Source organism: Anopheles maculipalpis, chromosome 3RL (genome assembly GCF_943734695.1).
Source record: "Anopheles maculipalpis chromosome 3RL, idAnoMacuDA_375_x, whole genome shotgun sequence".
Classification (NCBI taxonomy): Eukaryota; Metazoa; Arthropoda; class Insecta; order Diptera; family Culicidae; genus Anopheles; species Anopheles maculipalpis.
This window is the reverse complement of record NC_064872.1, coordinates 76,897,728-76,914,296: the sequence shown is the minus strand read 5'-3', so window position 1 is coordinate 76,914,296 and position 16,569 is coordinate 76,897,728. Positions and strand designations below refer to the sequence as shown.

General features: G+C 45.2%; 1 protein-coding gene across 8 annotated transcripts in view; it reads left to right on the top strand.

The window, feature by feature from the left end:
- The window catches only part of LOC126561520 (calcium-transporting ATPase sarcoplasmic/endoplasmic reticulum type), a 112,255-nt gene that overhangs the window by 19,300 nt on the left and 76,386 nt on the right, over positions 1-16,569 (top strand). For 5 of the 8 annotated variants that reach the window (XM_050217719.1, XM_050217722.1, XM_050217718.1 and 2 more), the window contains exons 5-9: positions 338-2,506; positions 2,586-2,701; positions 2,787-3,023; positions 3,096-3,213; positions 3,308-3,564. In XM_050217719.1, the coding sequence (XP_050073676.1) occupies positions 338-2,506; positions 2,586-2,701; positions 2,787-3,023; positions 3,096-3,213; positions 3,308-3,505 (2,838 nt within the window). In that variant the 3' untranslated portion in view covers positions 3,506-3,564. Of the gene's footprint in view, positions 1-337; positions 2,507-2,585; positions 2,702-2,786; positions 3,024-3,095; positions 3,214-3,307; positions 3,565-9,081; positions 9,112-11,061; positions 11,123-16,569 lie in introns of those variants that run through there. The other 3 variants (XM_050217724.1, XM_050217723.1, XM_050217725.1) reach the window with 3 other exon arrangements.

Sequence of the window (16,569 nt, the reverse complement as noted above, 5' to 3'; positions counted from 1 at the left end):
TTCGTTGACACGACCATTTTTAATACGCGCACGGGAGATTTTTCACGGTCCGCGAACAGATCCGAATAACCTTCAAAAGATACTGAAGGCTGTAGAGTGAAAGAAAAGGAGATAAAAATCCTTTGACTAAAAATAATGCTGTCCAGAGGTTCTTTTTGATGAAGATTTTCAAGTTCACGATTATTCCACATGAATATTCGGTGTGGCGAAATTATTACATTGTTGAGCATTTGTAAAGAACAAACGAATGAATTCTTCTTCAAAATATCACCAAAAATGGTATCCGTAATGTTCCGATTCATCTAACACGACCATTTTCTTTCTTCCAACTCCCCAGGTACTAGCTCTATTTGAGGAACATGAAGGTGTTGAAGCTTTCGTTGAACCTTTCGTCATTCTGCTGATTCTGATCGCTAACGCCGTCGTCGGTGTGTGGCAGGAGCGCAATGCCGAATCCGCTATTGAAGCCCTGAAGGAGTACGAGCCCGAGATGGGCAAGGTTGTCCGTGGCGACAAATCCGGTGTGCAGAAGATCCGCGCCAAGGAGATCGTCCCTGGTGATGTGGTTGAGGTGTCGGTCGGTGACAAGATCCCGGCTGATATCCGTCTGATCAAGATCTACTCCACCACCATCCGTATCGATCAGTCCATCCTGACTGGTGAGTCCGTGTCCGTGATCAAGCACACCGATGCCGTCCCGGACCCGCGCGCCGTCAACCAGGACAAGAAGAACATCCTGTTCTCCGGTACCAACGTTGCCGCCGGTAAGGCACGCGGTGTTGTCATCGGCACTGGTCTGAACACTGCCATCGGTAAGATCCGTACTGAGATGTCGGAAACTGAGGAAATCAAGACCCCGCTGCAGCAGAAGCTGGACGAGTTCGGTGAGCAGCTGTCGAAGGTTATCTCGCTGATTTGCGTTGCTGTCTGGGCCATCAACATTGGTCACTTCAACGATCCCGCCCACGGTGGCTCCTGGATCAAGGGTGCCGTGTACTACTTCAAGATTGCCGTCGCCCTGGCCGTCGCTGCCATTCCGGAGGGTCTGCCCGCTGTCATCACCACCTGTCTGGCTCTGGGTACGCGCCGTATGGCCAAGAAGAACGCTATCGTCCGCTCGCTGCCGTCCGTCGAAACTCTGGGTTGTACCTCGGTCATCTGCTCGGATAAGACCGGTACGCTGACCACCAACCAGATGTCCGTCTCGCGTATGTTCATCTTCGAGAAGGTTGAGGGCAATGACAGCAGCTTCACCGAGTTCGAAATCTCGGGCTCGACCTACGAACCGATCGGTGAGGTAACCCTCAACGGACAGCGCGTCAAGGCCGCTGACTACGAAACTCTGCACGAACTCGGAACGATCTGCATCATGTGTAACGACTCCGCTATTGATTTCAACGAAGTGAAGAAGGTCTTTGAGAAGGTCGGTGAGGCCACCGAAACCGCTCTGATTGTGCTGGCTGAGAAGCTGAACCCCTTCAACGTTGCCAAGCAGGGTCTGGACCGCCGCTCGAGCGCCATCTGCGTCCGTCAGGAAATTGAGACCAAGTGGAAGAAGGAATTCACCCTGGAGTTCTCGCGCGATCGTAAATCCATGTCGACCTATTGTACCCCGCTGAAGGCCTCGAAGTTGGGCACTGGACCGAAGCTGTTCTGTAAGGGCGCTCCGGAAGGTGTGCTGGATCGTTGTACGCACGCTCGCGTTGGAACCACCAAGGTGCCGCTGACCCAGACTCTGAAGCAGCGCATCCTGGACCTGACCCGCCAGTACGGTACTGGACGCGATACGCTCCGTTGCTTGGCCCTGGCAACCGCCGATAACCCGATGAAGCCCGATGACATGGACCTGAACGATTCGACCAAGTTCTACACTTATGAGGTTAACCTAACCTTCGTCGGTGTTGTTGGTATGCTGGACCCGCCGCGTAAGGAAGTCCTGGACTCGATTGCTCGCTGCCGTGCCGCCGGTATCCGTGTCATTGTCATCACTGGTGACAACAAGGCCACCGCTGAGGCTATCTGCCGTCGTATTGGTGTGTTCGGTGAGGATGAGGATACCACTGGCAAGTCGTACTCGGGTCGTGAATTCGACGATCTGTCCGTGTCGGAGCAGCGTGAAGCTTGCGCCCGTGCCCGCCTGTTCTCGCGTGTCGAGCCGGCCCACAAGTCGAAGATTGTGGAGTTCCTGCAGAGCATGAACGAAATCTCCGCTATGACTGGTGATGGTGTCAACGACGCCCCTGCCCTGAAGAAGGCCGAAATCGGTATTGCCATGGGTTCCGGTACCGCTGTCGCCAAGTCGGCCGCCGAGATGGTGCTGGCTGACGATAACTTCTCCTCCATTGTTGCCGCTGTTGAGGAAGGTCGTGCCATTTACAACAACATGAAGCAGTTCATCCGTTACCTGATCTCGTCCAACATTGGTGAGGTTGTGTCCATCTTCTTGACTGCCGCTCTTGGTCTGCCAGAAGCTCTGATCCCAGTCCAGCTGCTGTGGGTCAACCTGGTAAGTGATGAGAGAGTGTTCCTGCGGTGGGTGCGAGAGTGTCAGCTGCTAATGTTGCTTCTATATCACTAACTACTAGGTCACTGACGGTCTGCCAGCTACTGCCCTCGGCTTCAACCCACCGGATCTGGACATCATGACCAAGCCACCGCGCAAGGCTGATGAAGGTTTGATCTCTGGATGGTTGTTCTTCCGGTAGGTGTCCGAATTTTCGTGCTCGTGTATAGGTAACCTAAGGATTGTAATATTGTATTGTTGCTCTTGTTCTCCCATACCACAGTTACATGGCCATTGGTGGATATGTCGGTTGCGCTACTGTTGGTGGAGCTGCCTGGTGGTTCATGTTCTCCGAGACTGGCCCACAGCTGTCGTACTGGCAGCTGACTCACCATCTGTCTTGTCTGGGTGGTGGCGATGGATTCCAGGGTATTGACTGCAAGATCTTCAACGATCCTCACCCAATGACCATGGCTCTGTCTGTGCTGGTCACCATTGAGATGTTGAACGCCATGAACAGGTGAGTTGTAACTAAAATTGCTCTTGGAAGTCTGTAGCTTCATGCATTGTATTTTCATCTCCTTCATTGCAGCTTGTCTGAGAACCAGTCCCTTGTCCAGATGCCGCCATGGTCCAACATGTGGCTGATTGCCTCCATGTGTCTGTCGTTCGCTCTCCACTTCGTCATCCTCTACGTTGACGTTCTTTCCGTAAGTATCCTCTGGCTTCCTAGCCTTGTCCTGCCCTTTTACCTTATAGCCACCCTTCGCAATGGTGCTATCTCACTTCTTCTCCTCTTTGCAGACCGTTTTCCAAGTTACTCCACTGAACGGAGATGAGTGGATGACCGTCATGAAGTTCTCGCTGCCGGTCGTGCTGCTGGATGAAATCCTGAAGTTCGTCGCCAGAAGGATTTCGGACGGTGAGAGTTACATAAAAAATATGCATGGACTAGTGTTAGTGTGGGCAGTTTACTTCGCTTACATCATATGGGGTCCATAATGGCAGTGAGATGCTAACAGAACCACAACATCTTCTGCGATTGCTACCCATAACCTCTACCCCACTGCTGCGAAGCGTACAAGCGTTTGCTGCTAGGGCAAAGGGCAGGACAGGTAGACACTGATCACAACCACCACAATAACAACAAAGAAAACACAGAAAAGCAAGCAGCAGTTCGGTGAAAGTGTCCGCCGACAGTCGGCCATGTTAACTGGAACCACACTTTCCCCCGTCACACTTTCATGAAGCACGCATAAAAATACATGGCCACTCTCATTCATACACACTCTCAATCGGAAGTACGGAAATCGTAGGTAATCGGTAGTAATACGAGGAATCAGTATTCTCGGTTACAGAAACACACACACTGATCAGTTTTGCTCATTGAAAAAAAAAAAAACAAACGAAATATCCCTTTACAGTAATATTTATTAGCAAAACTCTTCGACAGTGTTGCACAGTGAAACAAAAAAAAAAAAAAGTTAAACAAACACAATATGAGAGAGATAAGACAAAAGGAATCATTCATTGCTTTGGATCGTACATCGTGTTCCGGTTTAGGAGAGGAGTAGTAGGGACGTATGGTGTGACGTGGGCGGCTTTCCCTGTCCCCCCTGTGTCAGTTTGATGTTTATCAAGCGAGAGAGAGAGAGAGAGAGAGTTTTTCCCTCTGTTTTTTTTATCGTTACTATAATCATTACTTAGCAAACTACTTCTATCTTTGCGATGCTTGATGCGCACCTTTTGCGTGCGGCGCTCGGGCATATTATATATACATATGTTTCAACTATTTAGCGAATACCGAATATGTAAAGTTTAGATAAAAAAAACGTTGACCGTGTAAAATCGTTTTTGTATGTGTGTGCACACACGCACACGCATGCAATCCTCCGGAAAACATGGAGGGAAAAAGAGTTTAGCAGCGTGAGCGGTCGCGAGATTATTTTTAATGTGTGCGCGCCTGTGTGTTGTGTCGGATAGTCCCAAGATCCCAAGATTGGCAAACCATTGAGTGATGGTGGCGCAATAACAATCATGGCCGTTTTAGGTATACATAATCAGGTGAGGGAAGAACAGAGTCAGAATGTGTTTGTGTGTGCTCAGCGCCGCTTGATGTGTGCGCAGCACCCGTTAGTGCATGTGTAAGAAGTTTGCATACTGAGGATGCAATTAAGAGGAGTTAGTGGTAGAAAAGAGGTCAGAGGAGAATAGTACTGCAGGATACATTGTTTTGTTTCGGATGCATCAGATAAGGGATTCCGTCGTTCCGATCTTTCATCTCTTCGAATAATGTTCTCCCCATTATATGTGGATTTCATTACCGAAAACAAGTTCATTCGTTTCACAAAAAACACTCACTCATGTTCACCAGAAAAAAACACACACATCTACACATAGAGGATAGAAAAGGATATGATTTATTTTACAAAACTTACCAAGCAAGCAAATAGGGCAATACTTTCAAATTGTATAAGGTTTAGCAGCTTTTTTTACACATATAAATCTCAGCAGTACGATGTGGACCCCATATATGAGAACTATCAACAGTGTGTGCGTACTTGATACTATTACTGTAAGGCTTTACTTGGATGATGATTGCCGCTGAACTCTCCCACATACTACAAAAGGGCGTGCAAGACGCCACCGTATGTGGTGCATATAATAATAATCATAATAGCAGGAATGAAGTAAGCAATAGCGCTACTGTTACAATTAATTACAACTACCCTCTTTAATGCAACCCACCACATTTACTTTTTAAATTAAAATTACCCTTGATACTTAGCTTCATGAGAGGCTTTTGCCTCATCACCTTCTACCATCAACACATGGATTCTTCCAAAAGGTTTCTCAATATATTAACCCACATCTCCCCCAACACCATTGTACGGCTAAGAGTGCGAACGATTTTTGTAACCTATTTTAATGGCTCCCAAAACATGTTTCCAACACCATACAACGAAGAAATGGTGCAGCTTAAGAGTGTTTTCTTTTTTTTTACTGCTGTTTTTTCTCTATTGTATATTCTTTGCGCGTTTTAGTTTGGTTTGAGATTGTTTTGTTCTTTTCTTTCATTTGTTTCGGTTTTACCTTCGTATTTTGGCTTTGGTTTGTTTAAGCTTTAATATTTCTTAGCCTCTTTCCATATGAAGAGGGAGCTTAAAATATTTTCAAATTATTACCCAAACGACACATTGGAAGAAAAATTCTCCCACTGTCCCTCAACAACTAACCCTCTCGCCTCCGTCAATCTATCGGGTGCGAACACAGTGTACACACACACTGAGACAAACACAAACTAGTTCTTCCTCACATCCCAGAATCTAGCTGGAAATGATTTGTTGATCTAGTTGATTGCTGCCTAAAAATCTGACATCCACACACCGCACGGACGGAATGACACGCTTCTTTAAAGAGATTTCCTCTATCTGCAACAACGCATCTCTTCTTACACCCTATTCACTACTGTTCGTATGTTGGAGGGTTTTGTTTTGGAGCGTGAATTACTTAACTTATTTAAATATCGAATCATACGAAACGCAACACGTTTCAATCGGAAGGGTAAATATGTACGTAAGTTGCGCATAAGTCACATGAAAACGCTTTGCAATTTATTTGTCAGTACAGAGGGAATATAGAGAAGTGAGAAACGACGGCGATAAGTAGTAATTTAAACGAAACCTAATGGAAAAGGAGGAGAAAGCTCGACTAAATAACCGATTGATTGTTTTGTTGATTAACGATGACAGTGAGGAGTATTTTCACGTGAGCTATGGTAAAAGAGGAGTCAATGCAACACACCCTTTAGAAAGGAAAACCTTTCGCACAAACAGCGAAAGCCTCTATTACAACGATTTGTCTGCAATATTCTATAGTAATGAAGAAAATGGGGAAATGCGTTTCCGTTTTTCTTTCGATTTTTTGTTTCTGTTGCTCTTTAGTCTTTTTCGTGGCGCGTCCTGCGATGCGCATTGTCGGAGGTGGCTGTGTGCTTCCTGTCGGGGGGAAACAATGAGACTAAAAAATGATTATGATGATGTGTGCCTAGAATAGGAATGAAATGGAAAGGGTAGGAGAAAGTCAGCAGCGCGTAACCATTGAGGCATAGTTTTGCACCGTTATTCCATCCAGCGAATGCTAAAAAAACACACACACACAGAACAGAATTGCTTTTAAGGAACAAATAGATCGTAGATAGGATTTTCTCAACGCTCTTTTTTGTTTGATCATCCTTGGCCACTCTTGAGGAAATTTGCACATCTTTTATGGTTGCTTTTTTGATTGTTTGAGCTATTTTTTGTATCCCTATTCGGATTCAGTTTAACCACGCCAATGTTGAATGTATATGGGTTTTTTTTTTAATATCCAGCTTGTCTTCGTCCTATTTCGAAGCAGACGACAAGGATGATTGTAGAAGAAATGAGGCGTTCGATTATTGTCGAACCTCTTTTTTGAAAAGTTTTTTCTTGTTTTATTTATATAAGAGAATAAACACAATTGTATCGGTGTTGTCTGGCGCTTGTGCAGTCGCCCTACTTCTACACCAACATTATTGGTGGGCGAGCCAGAAGTATTTGAGTAGAAGAGAGAACGTGTTAAAAGAGGTTAGCAGTAAGAACCTCTACTGAACTTGCAGTAAAAAAAGAAATTGTTGTTTTCCCCTTTAGAAAAGAAAAAGAGAAATAGAAACAAAAGCAAAAAAACAACATACTTCCCCCCCAGTTGCAGTTGTTAGTATCGTGCAAGATGATTTAAAAAAACCATATGAAGGCATAAAACATTAAATCATTAATTCGTAAAAGAAAACGTGTAGGTTAGAAAGACGAAAGAGAAAATAAGATAAATAAGCAACCACAAAAACTCCCCAACTACCACTAATAAGCGGAGTCGTAGCAATGTTAGGAAAATTTCGTTTTCCTGCTAGAAATATTTGTCCGAATTTGGTAAAAAAAAAAAAACAAAAAACGAAGATCGCCCATAAGTGTGTAGCCTAACATTGGAGAGGAGGAATCAGTGATTATGCGTTTTGTGGGTATTTTTGTTATTTCTTTCGAGATGAGTCGTCTTCTTGCAGCAAATAGTAGGAACCCCAAACGTAAAAAGTCTTTAACACTAGTTATACAAGGAAAAATTTGGAATGATTTCAACAACACACATCCAAATATTTCAAGTCAAGAAAGAGAGACAGAGGCAAGTAATATCCACAGCAACTGTCTGATACTTCCCTTTTCCCTTTCGTGGAAGGAAAACATTTGCGGGGGTATGAAATAACTAAATAAACAATGGGGAAAACCAATGGGAATAAAATGGAAATATAAAAACACAACACATGCAATCTTAACAAGGTAAAAAAAAAACGTACAGACACACATACAAGTTAAAACTCGTCGTTATAGAGAATGGGTCGACGGAAAGGCGCAGCAGAGTAAGAATAAAGTCAAAGAAAACACAGCAAACAAAATAAAAACAATAAAAAAAAAAAAACATTTTAAACATACCCGAAAACTACAAAAAAAGGAACTAATATTTTGTTTTTTCTTCCCTTAATTATTTTCCTCATTTTCCTTCAATAACAATGTGTGAGTGTGTGAAGCAAATCAAAAGAATTTCCTCGAAATTTTACCGGTAGCTTCATCACACTTTACACGATAGTCCCTTTTTAGTTTCTCATTACTATCTAGAAACTGCTTTGAGAAACTTTAACAACTTCACACACCTTTCCCCTATTTGCGTGCGTCCTCTCTTATGCCCTCTAAGCTGGTTATGAAACTCCAGTCGCGAGAAACCTCTGTCACCATCGCAATCTCGACTTCTATCCTTTCCGAGTGCGTGTTTGTGCGATCCTCTGAAAGCTTCTAGCTCTAGCTATTAAGTGCGTGCCTAGTGTGAAATCTCCACACACTCAAACACACACGCTACTCGTCCCCGTGTCATCCGGAACGGACGATCATCGGAACAACTTCTACTTCCTGCATGGATGCTGTGTGCTGTGTGATAGTGATAAGAATGTGCGCGAATGTGAAAGCCTGCAACACGGAAGCAACACTGCAACTACAACAACACTCTCTTGCACCCGAACTTTCACCATCTTGTGCGAAGAAAATGTAAGAAGATGGCCGCTAATGACGCGTAAGCATTCCATACATCTCATCCGAATATTTGTCATCCTCTTACCCAAACACACACACACTCATCAAACGCGCCTTCTTTCGCATGCACGTGAAGCGGATGGTGTCCTTTGTAGGTGTGTTGGTGATTTTCTTAGTACTTAGTGCCACTTGATCGTGTCAACCTAAAACAGCTCTGTGAATATAAAGTAGACTGATATTTTGCTGTTATTAAAATTGTACAAACATGTTTACAGTAATGGGTGGATTGATATAGAAAATTAAAACAAAATGGCGTGTGCGTATAGAGTCTAGAATTAATGCTAATAGTAGACACAAGCAAATCACGTGTAGTAGTGTAATAGTGTATAGAGTACTTTCCATCTGTGTAGTAGTGTTTGGAAAATTTGGTTAAAACCAGTGGTTAATAGTGATAATTTCGTTTCTCTTCTTTTCTGCCTCCTACAGTCAATCCTGATTTCCATTAGAAAAGTGTTAGTAAATCAAAACCAACATCAAACCCTCAACCTCCACCCCCAAAAAGCCCCAATAGAGAACGGCGGGCGTGCGTGGGTGTGTGTGTGTGTTGAACCACACCACCACCACCACCTGTGTCATCATCACCATCAACCTGCCTTCCTAATCTTCTCTCATCTACTACACCAAAAGCGCAACTTGACTTCCTTTTCCGTGCTGAAAAAGAAATTTATCAAAAAAAAAACCCCCTCGCCATGCTCTCGACCCAACGCGTTTTGGACAATCGTATTCTTCCAATAAGAGTTTCCCCAAGCCCACACACACACACACACACGAAACACGTTTGAAAAGCTTCCCCAAACAAATGACCCCCCAAAAGCTTCAATCCTTGATACAAGAATCAAGAGGGAAAGGTTTTTAATTTTTGGGAGCTTTGCTTGTGTTTATCTGTGTGTGTGTGTCTGTGTGTGAGAGATTCGAGGAACTTCCTGTGCCAAAAGTAAACCAAATGTAGCCAAAACAGTCAATAATCCGGAAGATCGATCGGAGTAAAGGGACACACCTACTACTACGCCACCATACGTGTGTGAGACTTTCTACCGCTTTTCACAACGCCTTCCGTTCAATTCCTGGGGAATTGTGACAGAGAAAGAAAGAAGTGGCAAGAATTTATCTCCCGCTCCGGATATGATATAAAGTTTTCCCCTCTGTGACGGTGGACGTACAAGTCCTGGTGACGTGTTGCCGCCTGGAAAGGGGAGAATATAGATCTCTTACCTGTATCCTGGGATAATGTTGGCTCTTCTGGTATGGTTTCCCCCTCCCCCCCCCCCCCCCCTGATCGTGAAGAACGGCAAAATCCGAATCCGAATCAGCGCTGAACCATCGCGAGTCTGCGTACCGAAAGTGTGCCCCTTTGCGTTATCCTTTTTATCCTGTGATCATCATCAGCTTTACCGTCGGCGGCCACACAACTTAAGCGCAAAAGCTTCCCTCCCGTAAAATGCGACCCTCAACTATCCCCAGCCAACCACAACGAGATGTGTGTGTGTGTGCGTGCGTGAACTTTGTGATTGCTTATCCTATTCCGATTCGACGTATTTGTGTTCGTCCGTGTGTCCCACCAACTACCACCACCGCCACCTATCCTGCGCGATCAGCTTTAAAACACATCCTCTACCCGTGCGTGTATGTGTGAGTGTGCGCATCAACCAATGTGCGCCATCCTTACGAGACAAAGAATAAAAAAAACACAGTCCGTGTGTTTGTATACGTGTGGGTAAGGTAATGAAAGCAGCGTCCTGGTCATCCTTTTTCCAATCCAATCGTATCGAACGTTCCAAAACATTCATTTTGTTTCGGCTTTACAGTTCCTTATCAATTCTTATTTTATTTCTTACATTTTAAGAGCTTTTTGTGATGCTTTCCAAATTTACCTTTTTTTTAGTGCTTTTCGTTATTCAACAAAAAATCTTTTTGCTTTCAAAAGTTCCCTTTATTTTACTCTAAATGCTTCTTCTTCTCAAATCCAATGAAATGGATAAAATAATGATTGGCTTTTGTTTAAAAAAACACAAAAATAAGAATTCTCCCACCTCGTTTTTGAGAGCTTCAGTTTTCTTTTCTCTTGTTCATGTTACGTGTTACGTTATTTTGCTACAAAATTACAAAATTTGCTTTTTTAAATTGAAATTTCAATATTGTTCTCTTTTTTTTTTAATGTAATCTTTTCAAATAATTTACAATCTTTCCTACGAGTTATCTATAATGTTTCCTTCTTCTTTTCTTCTTTTTCTCTTTTCCTTTATTTTGGCAAATTTCGTGAAATGATCTTCCATTTTTTGTGTTTGTGTCGACTCGTATCCGTCACCGTTTGCCTTCGTCACGACTTCAACCCAAACTCCCGTGTTCCTGTGCCACAATGTCCCTGAAAACTCTTGAAAAAAATCTTCCTCCAACTGACAACAACAGCCAACGAAGTCATTAAGACCTGGGAGTAAGCATTAGGTTGAGAGAGAGAGAGAGAGAAAGAGGGAGTACATGTACGTGTTAAGCAACAAAAACAAGAAACCAAACCAAAAAAAAAAGCATCAGAAAGAGAATGAAACAGACAGATAGTAAGTGTGTAAGAAAAGGGAAAACAATAAAATAAAGAACAAGATTTAAAGAAGAGACACAGGCTGTAAGAATGTGCCGTTCGCGAGAATATGAAGTGAAGGAAACGACAAAGACGTAGATCCTTGTGAAGACCTGAAAACAATAAGAAACTAAAAAAAAGGCAGAAACAAGCATTAGCGAAAAAAAGGAAAAAAAATACTCGTGGAAAACCAAACAACACAACTACGCGTCCAATGTGAAGAGAAATAAAATCGTGTGTGTGTGTGTCTTATGTATTTTCTGATCTCCGATTCTATTAACCGACGTCATCAATCCCCCACCACTTCCTCTATTCGTTTGCTACTTTACTTAGGAACCAGTAAACACCGAACAACAACAACCACGTCCTCCCTCATCCACCCGGTTAAGAGTGTGTGCGTGTGTAATACAAAAAAAAACAACATAAACAATGGAGGAAATTAAGTGTGTATGTGTGCGTTGGTGGTGGTTGCAATGATGTTTTGTTATTAACATTAGCAAACAATCATACCGCTCTTAAGGGTTTGGTGAAGAATAGGAAGAACAGCAAGAAGGGAAGGGGTTTTGAGAAGAGGAAAAGGGAGCAAAGGAAACAGACAACAAACAACAACAAACCACAAAGCTGCGCGCGAAATGTAGCAACGAAACCATCCCTTTTCCCGTCCTAAGGTTTTCCCAACAATGCGAAGGAGAGCATAACGAGAGAAAAGAAAAGTGTTTTATTTAAAACGTTAATTCATGCAAATAGTTAGCAACAGAGAACGAAAACGTGCAATTTGTTAAGTAAGACAAAAATAAAACCAAACCAAAAAAACCAAACCCGCAGATGTTTTCCTTTCGTTCGGACATTGTATGGCGAATCTCTGCTCTGCAGGAGCTTTTTTGCGCCGTAAGTTATGCAATGCACAATAATTAAATGCTGCCGGGTTCGTCGCTTGCTGTCACGTTCAACTCGCTCAAGCGAGATGGAGGTCTTTTTTACCAATTGCAGAATATCTTTATTCGGTACTTTAACTTTAAAGCTGCGAACTAAACCTGCTGTCTCACCGATGACTTTACCGGACAGGGTTTTAGCCATTTGGCCTCTCCTTCTATTTTATTTTCTTTGCTCCTTTCTCCTGTCCTTCCACCTAATCCTTGTTACGCTAATCGCTCGTTCTTAGATTAGGCACGGCTTTAGATTAAGCGCGCCGCCTTTCACCCCATTTCCGGGCTTTCCCTCCTTGGCTGCTCTTTACCGCTCTAACGTTAAAACCTCAGCAATGGAAGCCTCTTCTGCGGTAGTTCGCCTTGCTCTTTCATTACCCCTGTCCTCGAGAAAACCCTTTTCTCGAGGACAGACTGGATGGGGAGTGAAGGAATGGCAGGGAGTCAAATTGAGACGTTCGATAAAAAGATGCGTGAATCAAGGCGCATCTTTTTGATGCGTCTAACTATATGCGGAACGCCCCGATCGGACAAAAACTGAGCGAATAATCGTCGATTTTCCACTGAAACTTCCTTTTTCGAGGAATAACTCGGTGAGGGATAGCAGAATTGAGGTGAAGTAATCAATAAAAAGATGCGCAGTTCCAATACGCATCCAACGGTATGCTGCACGCCTTGATCGGACTAAAATTGAGCGAGTTATCGGAGATTTTCCACGGGCAATGCGAAATAATCTTTTTTCGTGGAAGAGCTTAGCGGTGGTTGCCAGCTAAGGTGGGAAGTGATCGGGTTGGGGTGTTCGGCAAAAATGTGGACGGCCTCAAGACGCATCCAACGGTGTGCCGGACGCCAGGTTCGGTTCAAAACCGTGCGAGTTATCAACGATTTTCCACGGGAATGCTGTTGTTTTCCGCAATAACTTGGCGGGGGAAGGAGGGATTGGGTTGGGGTGTTCGGCAAAAATGTGGGCGGCCTCAAGACGCATCCAACGGTGTGCCGGACGCCAGGATCGGTTCAAAACCGTGCGAGTTATCAACGTTTTTCCACGGGAATGCTGTTGTTTTCCGCAATAACTCGGCGGGGCATGGTGGGATCGGGTTGGAGTGTTCGGCAAAAATGTGGACGGCCTCAAGACGCATCCAACGGTGTGCCGGACGCCAGGATCGGTTCAAAACCGTGCGAGTTATCAACGATTTTCCACGGGAATGCTGTTGTTTTCCGCAATAACTCGGCGGGGGAAGGAGGGATCGGGTCGGGTGTTCGGCAAAAATGTGGGCGGCCTCAAGACGCATCCAACGGTGTGCCGGACGCCAGGATCGGTTCAAAACCGTGCGAGTTATCAACGATTTTCCACGGGAATGCTGTTGTTTTCCGCAATCACTTGGCGGGGGAAGGAGGGATCGGGTTGGGGTGTTCGGCAAAAATGTGGGCGGCCTCAAGACGCATCCAACGGTGTGCCGGACGCCAGGTTCGGTTCAAAACCGTGCGAGTTATTGCCGATTTTCCACGGGAATGCTGTTGTTTTCCGCAATAACTTGGCGGGGGATGGAGGGATCGGGTTGGGGTGTTCAGCAAAAATGTGGGCGGCCTCAAGACGCATCCAACGGTGTGCCGGACGCCAGGTTCGGTTCAAAACCGTGCGAGTTATCAACGATTTTCCACGGGAATGCTGTTGTTTTCCGCAAAAACTCGGCGGGGCATGGTGGGATCGGGTTGGGGTGTTCGGCAAAAATGTGGACGGCCTCAAGACGCATCCAACGGTGTGCCGGACGCCAGGATCGGTTCAAAACCGTGCGAGTTATCAACGATTTTCCACGGGAATGCTGTTGTTTTCCGCAATAACTTGGCGGGGGAAGGAGGGATTGGGTTGGGGTGTTCGGCAAAAATGTGGGCGGCCTCAAGACGCATCCAACGGTGTGCCGGACGCCAGGTTCGGTTCAAAACCGTGCGAGTTATCAACGATTTTCCACGGGAATGCTGTTGTTTTCCGCAATAACTCGGCGGGGCATGGTGGGATCGGGTTGGGGTGTTCGGCAAAAATGTGGACGGCCTCAAGACGCATCCAACGGTGTGCCGGACGCCAGGTTCGGTTCAAAACCGTGCGAGTTATCAACGATTTTCCACGGGAATGCTGTTGTTTTCCGCAATAACTCGGCGGGGGATGGTGGGATCGGGTTGGAGTGTTCGGCAAAAATGTGGACGGCCTCAAAACGCATCCAACGGTGTGCCGGACGCCAGGATCAGTTCAAAACCGTGCGAGTTATCAACGATTTTCCACGGGAATGCTGTTGTTTTCCGCAATCACTTGGCAGGGGATGGTGGGATCGGGTTGGAGTGTTCGGCAAAAATGTGGACGGCCTCAAGACGCATCCAACGGTGTGCCGGACGCCAGGATCGGTTCAAAACCGTGCGAGTTATCAACGATTTTCCACGGGAATGCTGTTGTTTTCCGCAATAACTCGGCGGGGCATGGTGGGATCGGGTTGGGGTGTTCGGCAAAAATGTGGGCGGCCTCAAGACGCACTCAACGGTGTGCCGGACGCCAGGTTCGGTTCAAACCCGTGCGAGTTATCAACGATTTTCCACGGGAATGCTGTTGTTTTCCGCAATAACTCGGCGGGGGATGGTGGGATCGGGTTGGAGTGTTCGGCAAAAATGTGGACGGCCTCAAGACGCATCCAACGGTGTGCCGGACGCCAGGATCGGTTCAAAACCGTGCGAGTTATCAACGATTTTCCACGGGAATGCTGTTGTTTTCCGCAATAACTTGGCGGGGGATGGTGGGATCGGGTTGGAGTGTTCGGCAAAAATGTGGACGGCCTCAAGACGCATCCAACGGTGTGCCGGACGCCAGGATCGGCTCAAAACCGTGCGAGTTATCAACGATTTTCCACGGGAATGCTGTTGTTTTCCGCAATAACTCGGCGGGGCATGGTGGGATCGGGTTGGGGTGTTCGGCAAAAATGTGGACGGCCTCAAGACGCACTCAACGGTGTGCCGGACGCCAGGATCGGTTCAAAACCGTGCGAGTTATCAACGATTTTCCACGGCAATGCTGTTGTTTTCCGCAATAACTTGGCGGGGGATGGAGGGATCGGGTTGGGGTGTTCGGCAAAAATGTGGACGGCTTCAAGACGCATCCAACGGTGTGCCGGACGTAAGAATCGGACCAGGAATGAGCGAGTTATCGCCGATTTTCCATGGGAATGCTGCTAGCAGAATCCCCCCCTCCCCCCACCACCTACCGTTATGGAAAATCCTCCTTAGTTCCCTTTTATATTTAAACCCAAGTTTTTAGGTGTTTTCGAAAGATTTTTCAAGAAAGGAATAAAAATGAGACAGAAAAACTTAAAATGGAAAGACAAAATTAAAATCAATCGGAAAAATATTTGTCGTGACGGAAAGAAAATAATTTCCAGACCACTTTTAAAATTTCCATTTGCTACCTCCTCGAATTCATGCTCTCCTGTTACTCCTGGTCGAATTTTGCCGCATAAAAATTTCCAGATTTTTGCCACAAAAATCCGACCAGGAACGATTGGAAGTAACAGGAGAGCATGACTTCCAAGAGGTAGCTCGGGTCGGACCAAAATTCCAAAAGCAGTTTTAAAATCCCGAGGCAAAATTTTAAGTTGAATTCCAAACTTAAAATTTCCAACTCAACTTTAACTTGGATTTCGAAAATTAAAACTGGATTTGGTATTTTTGGCCGGCCCGAGCTACCTCCATGAAGTCATGTTCTCCTGTTACAACCAGTCTCTCCTGGTCGGATTTTTGTGGCAAAAATCTGGAAATTTTTATGCGGCAAAATTCGACCAGGAGTAACAGGAGAGCATGAATTCGAGGAGGTAGCAAATGGAAATTTTAAAAGTGGTCTGGAAATTATTTTCTTTCCGTCACGACAAATATTTTTCCGATTGATTTTAATTTTGTCTTTCCATTTTAAGTTTTTCTGTCTCATTTTTATTCCTTTCTTGAAAAATCTTTCGAAAACACCTAAAAACTTGGGTTTAAATATAAAAGGGAACTAAGTGGGATTTTCCATAACGGTTGTTGGTGGGGGGGGGGGGGGATTCCGCCAGCAGCATTCCCATGGAAAATAACTCGTTCATTTCTGGTCCGATTCTTACGTCCGGCACACCGTTGGATGCGTCTTGAAGCCGTCCACATTTTTGCCGAACACCGCAACCCGATCCCTCCATCCCCTGCCAAGTTATTGCGGAAAACAACAGCATTCCCGTGGAAAATTGTTGATAACTCGCACGGTTTTGAACCGAACCTGGCGTCCGGCACACCGTTGGATGCGTCTTGAGGCCGCCCACATTTTTGCCGAACACCCCAACCCGATCCCACCATCCCCCGCCGAGTTATTGCGGAAAATAACAGCATTCCCGTGGAAAACCGTTGATAACTCGC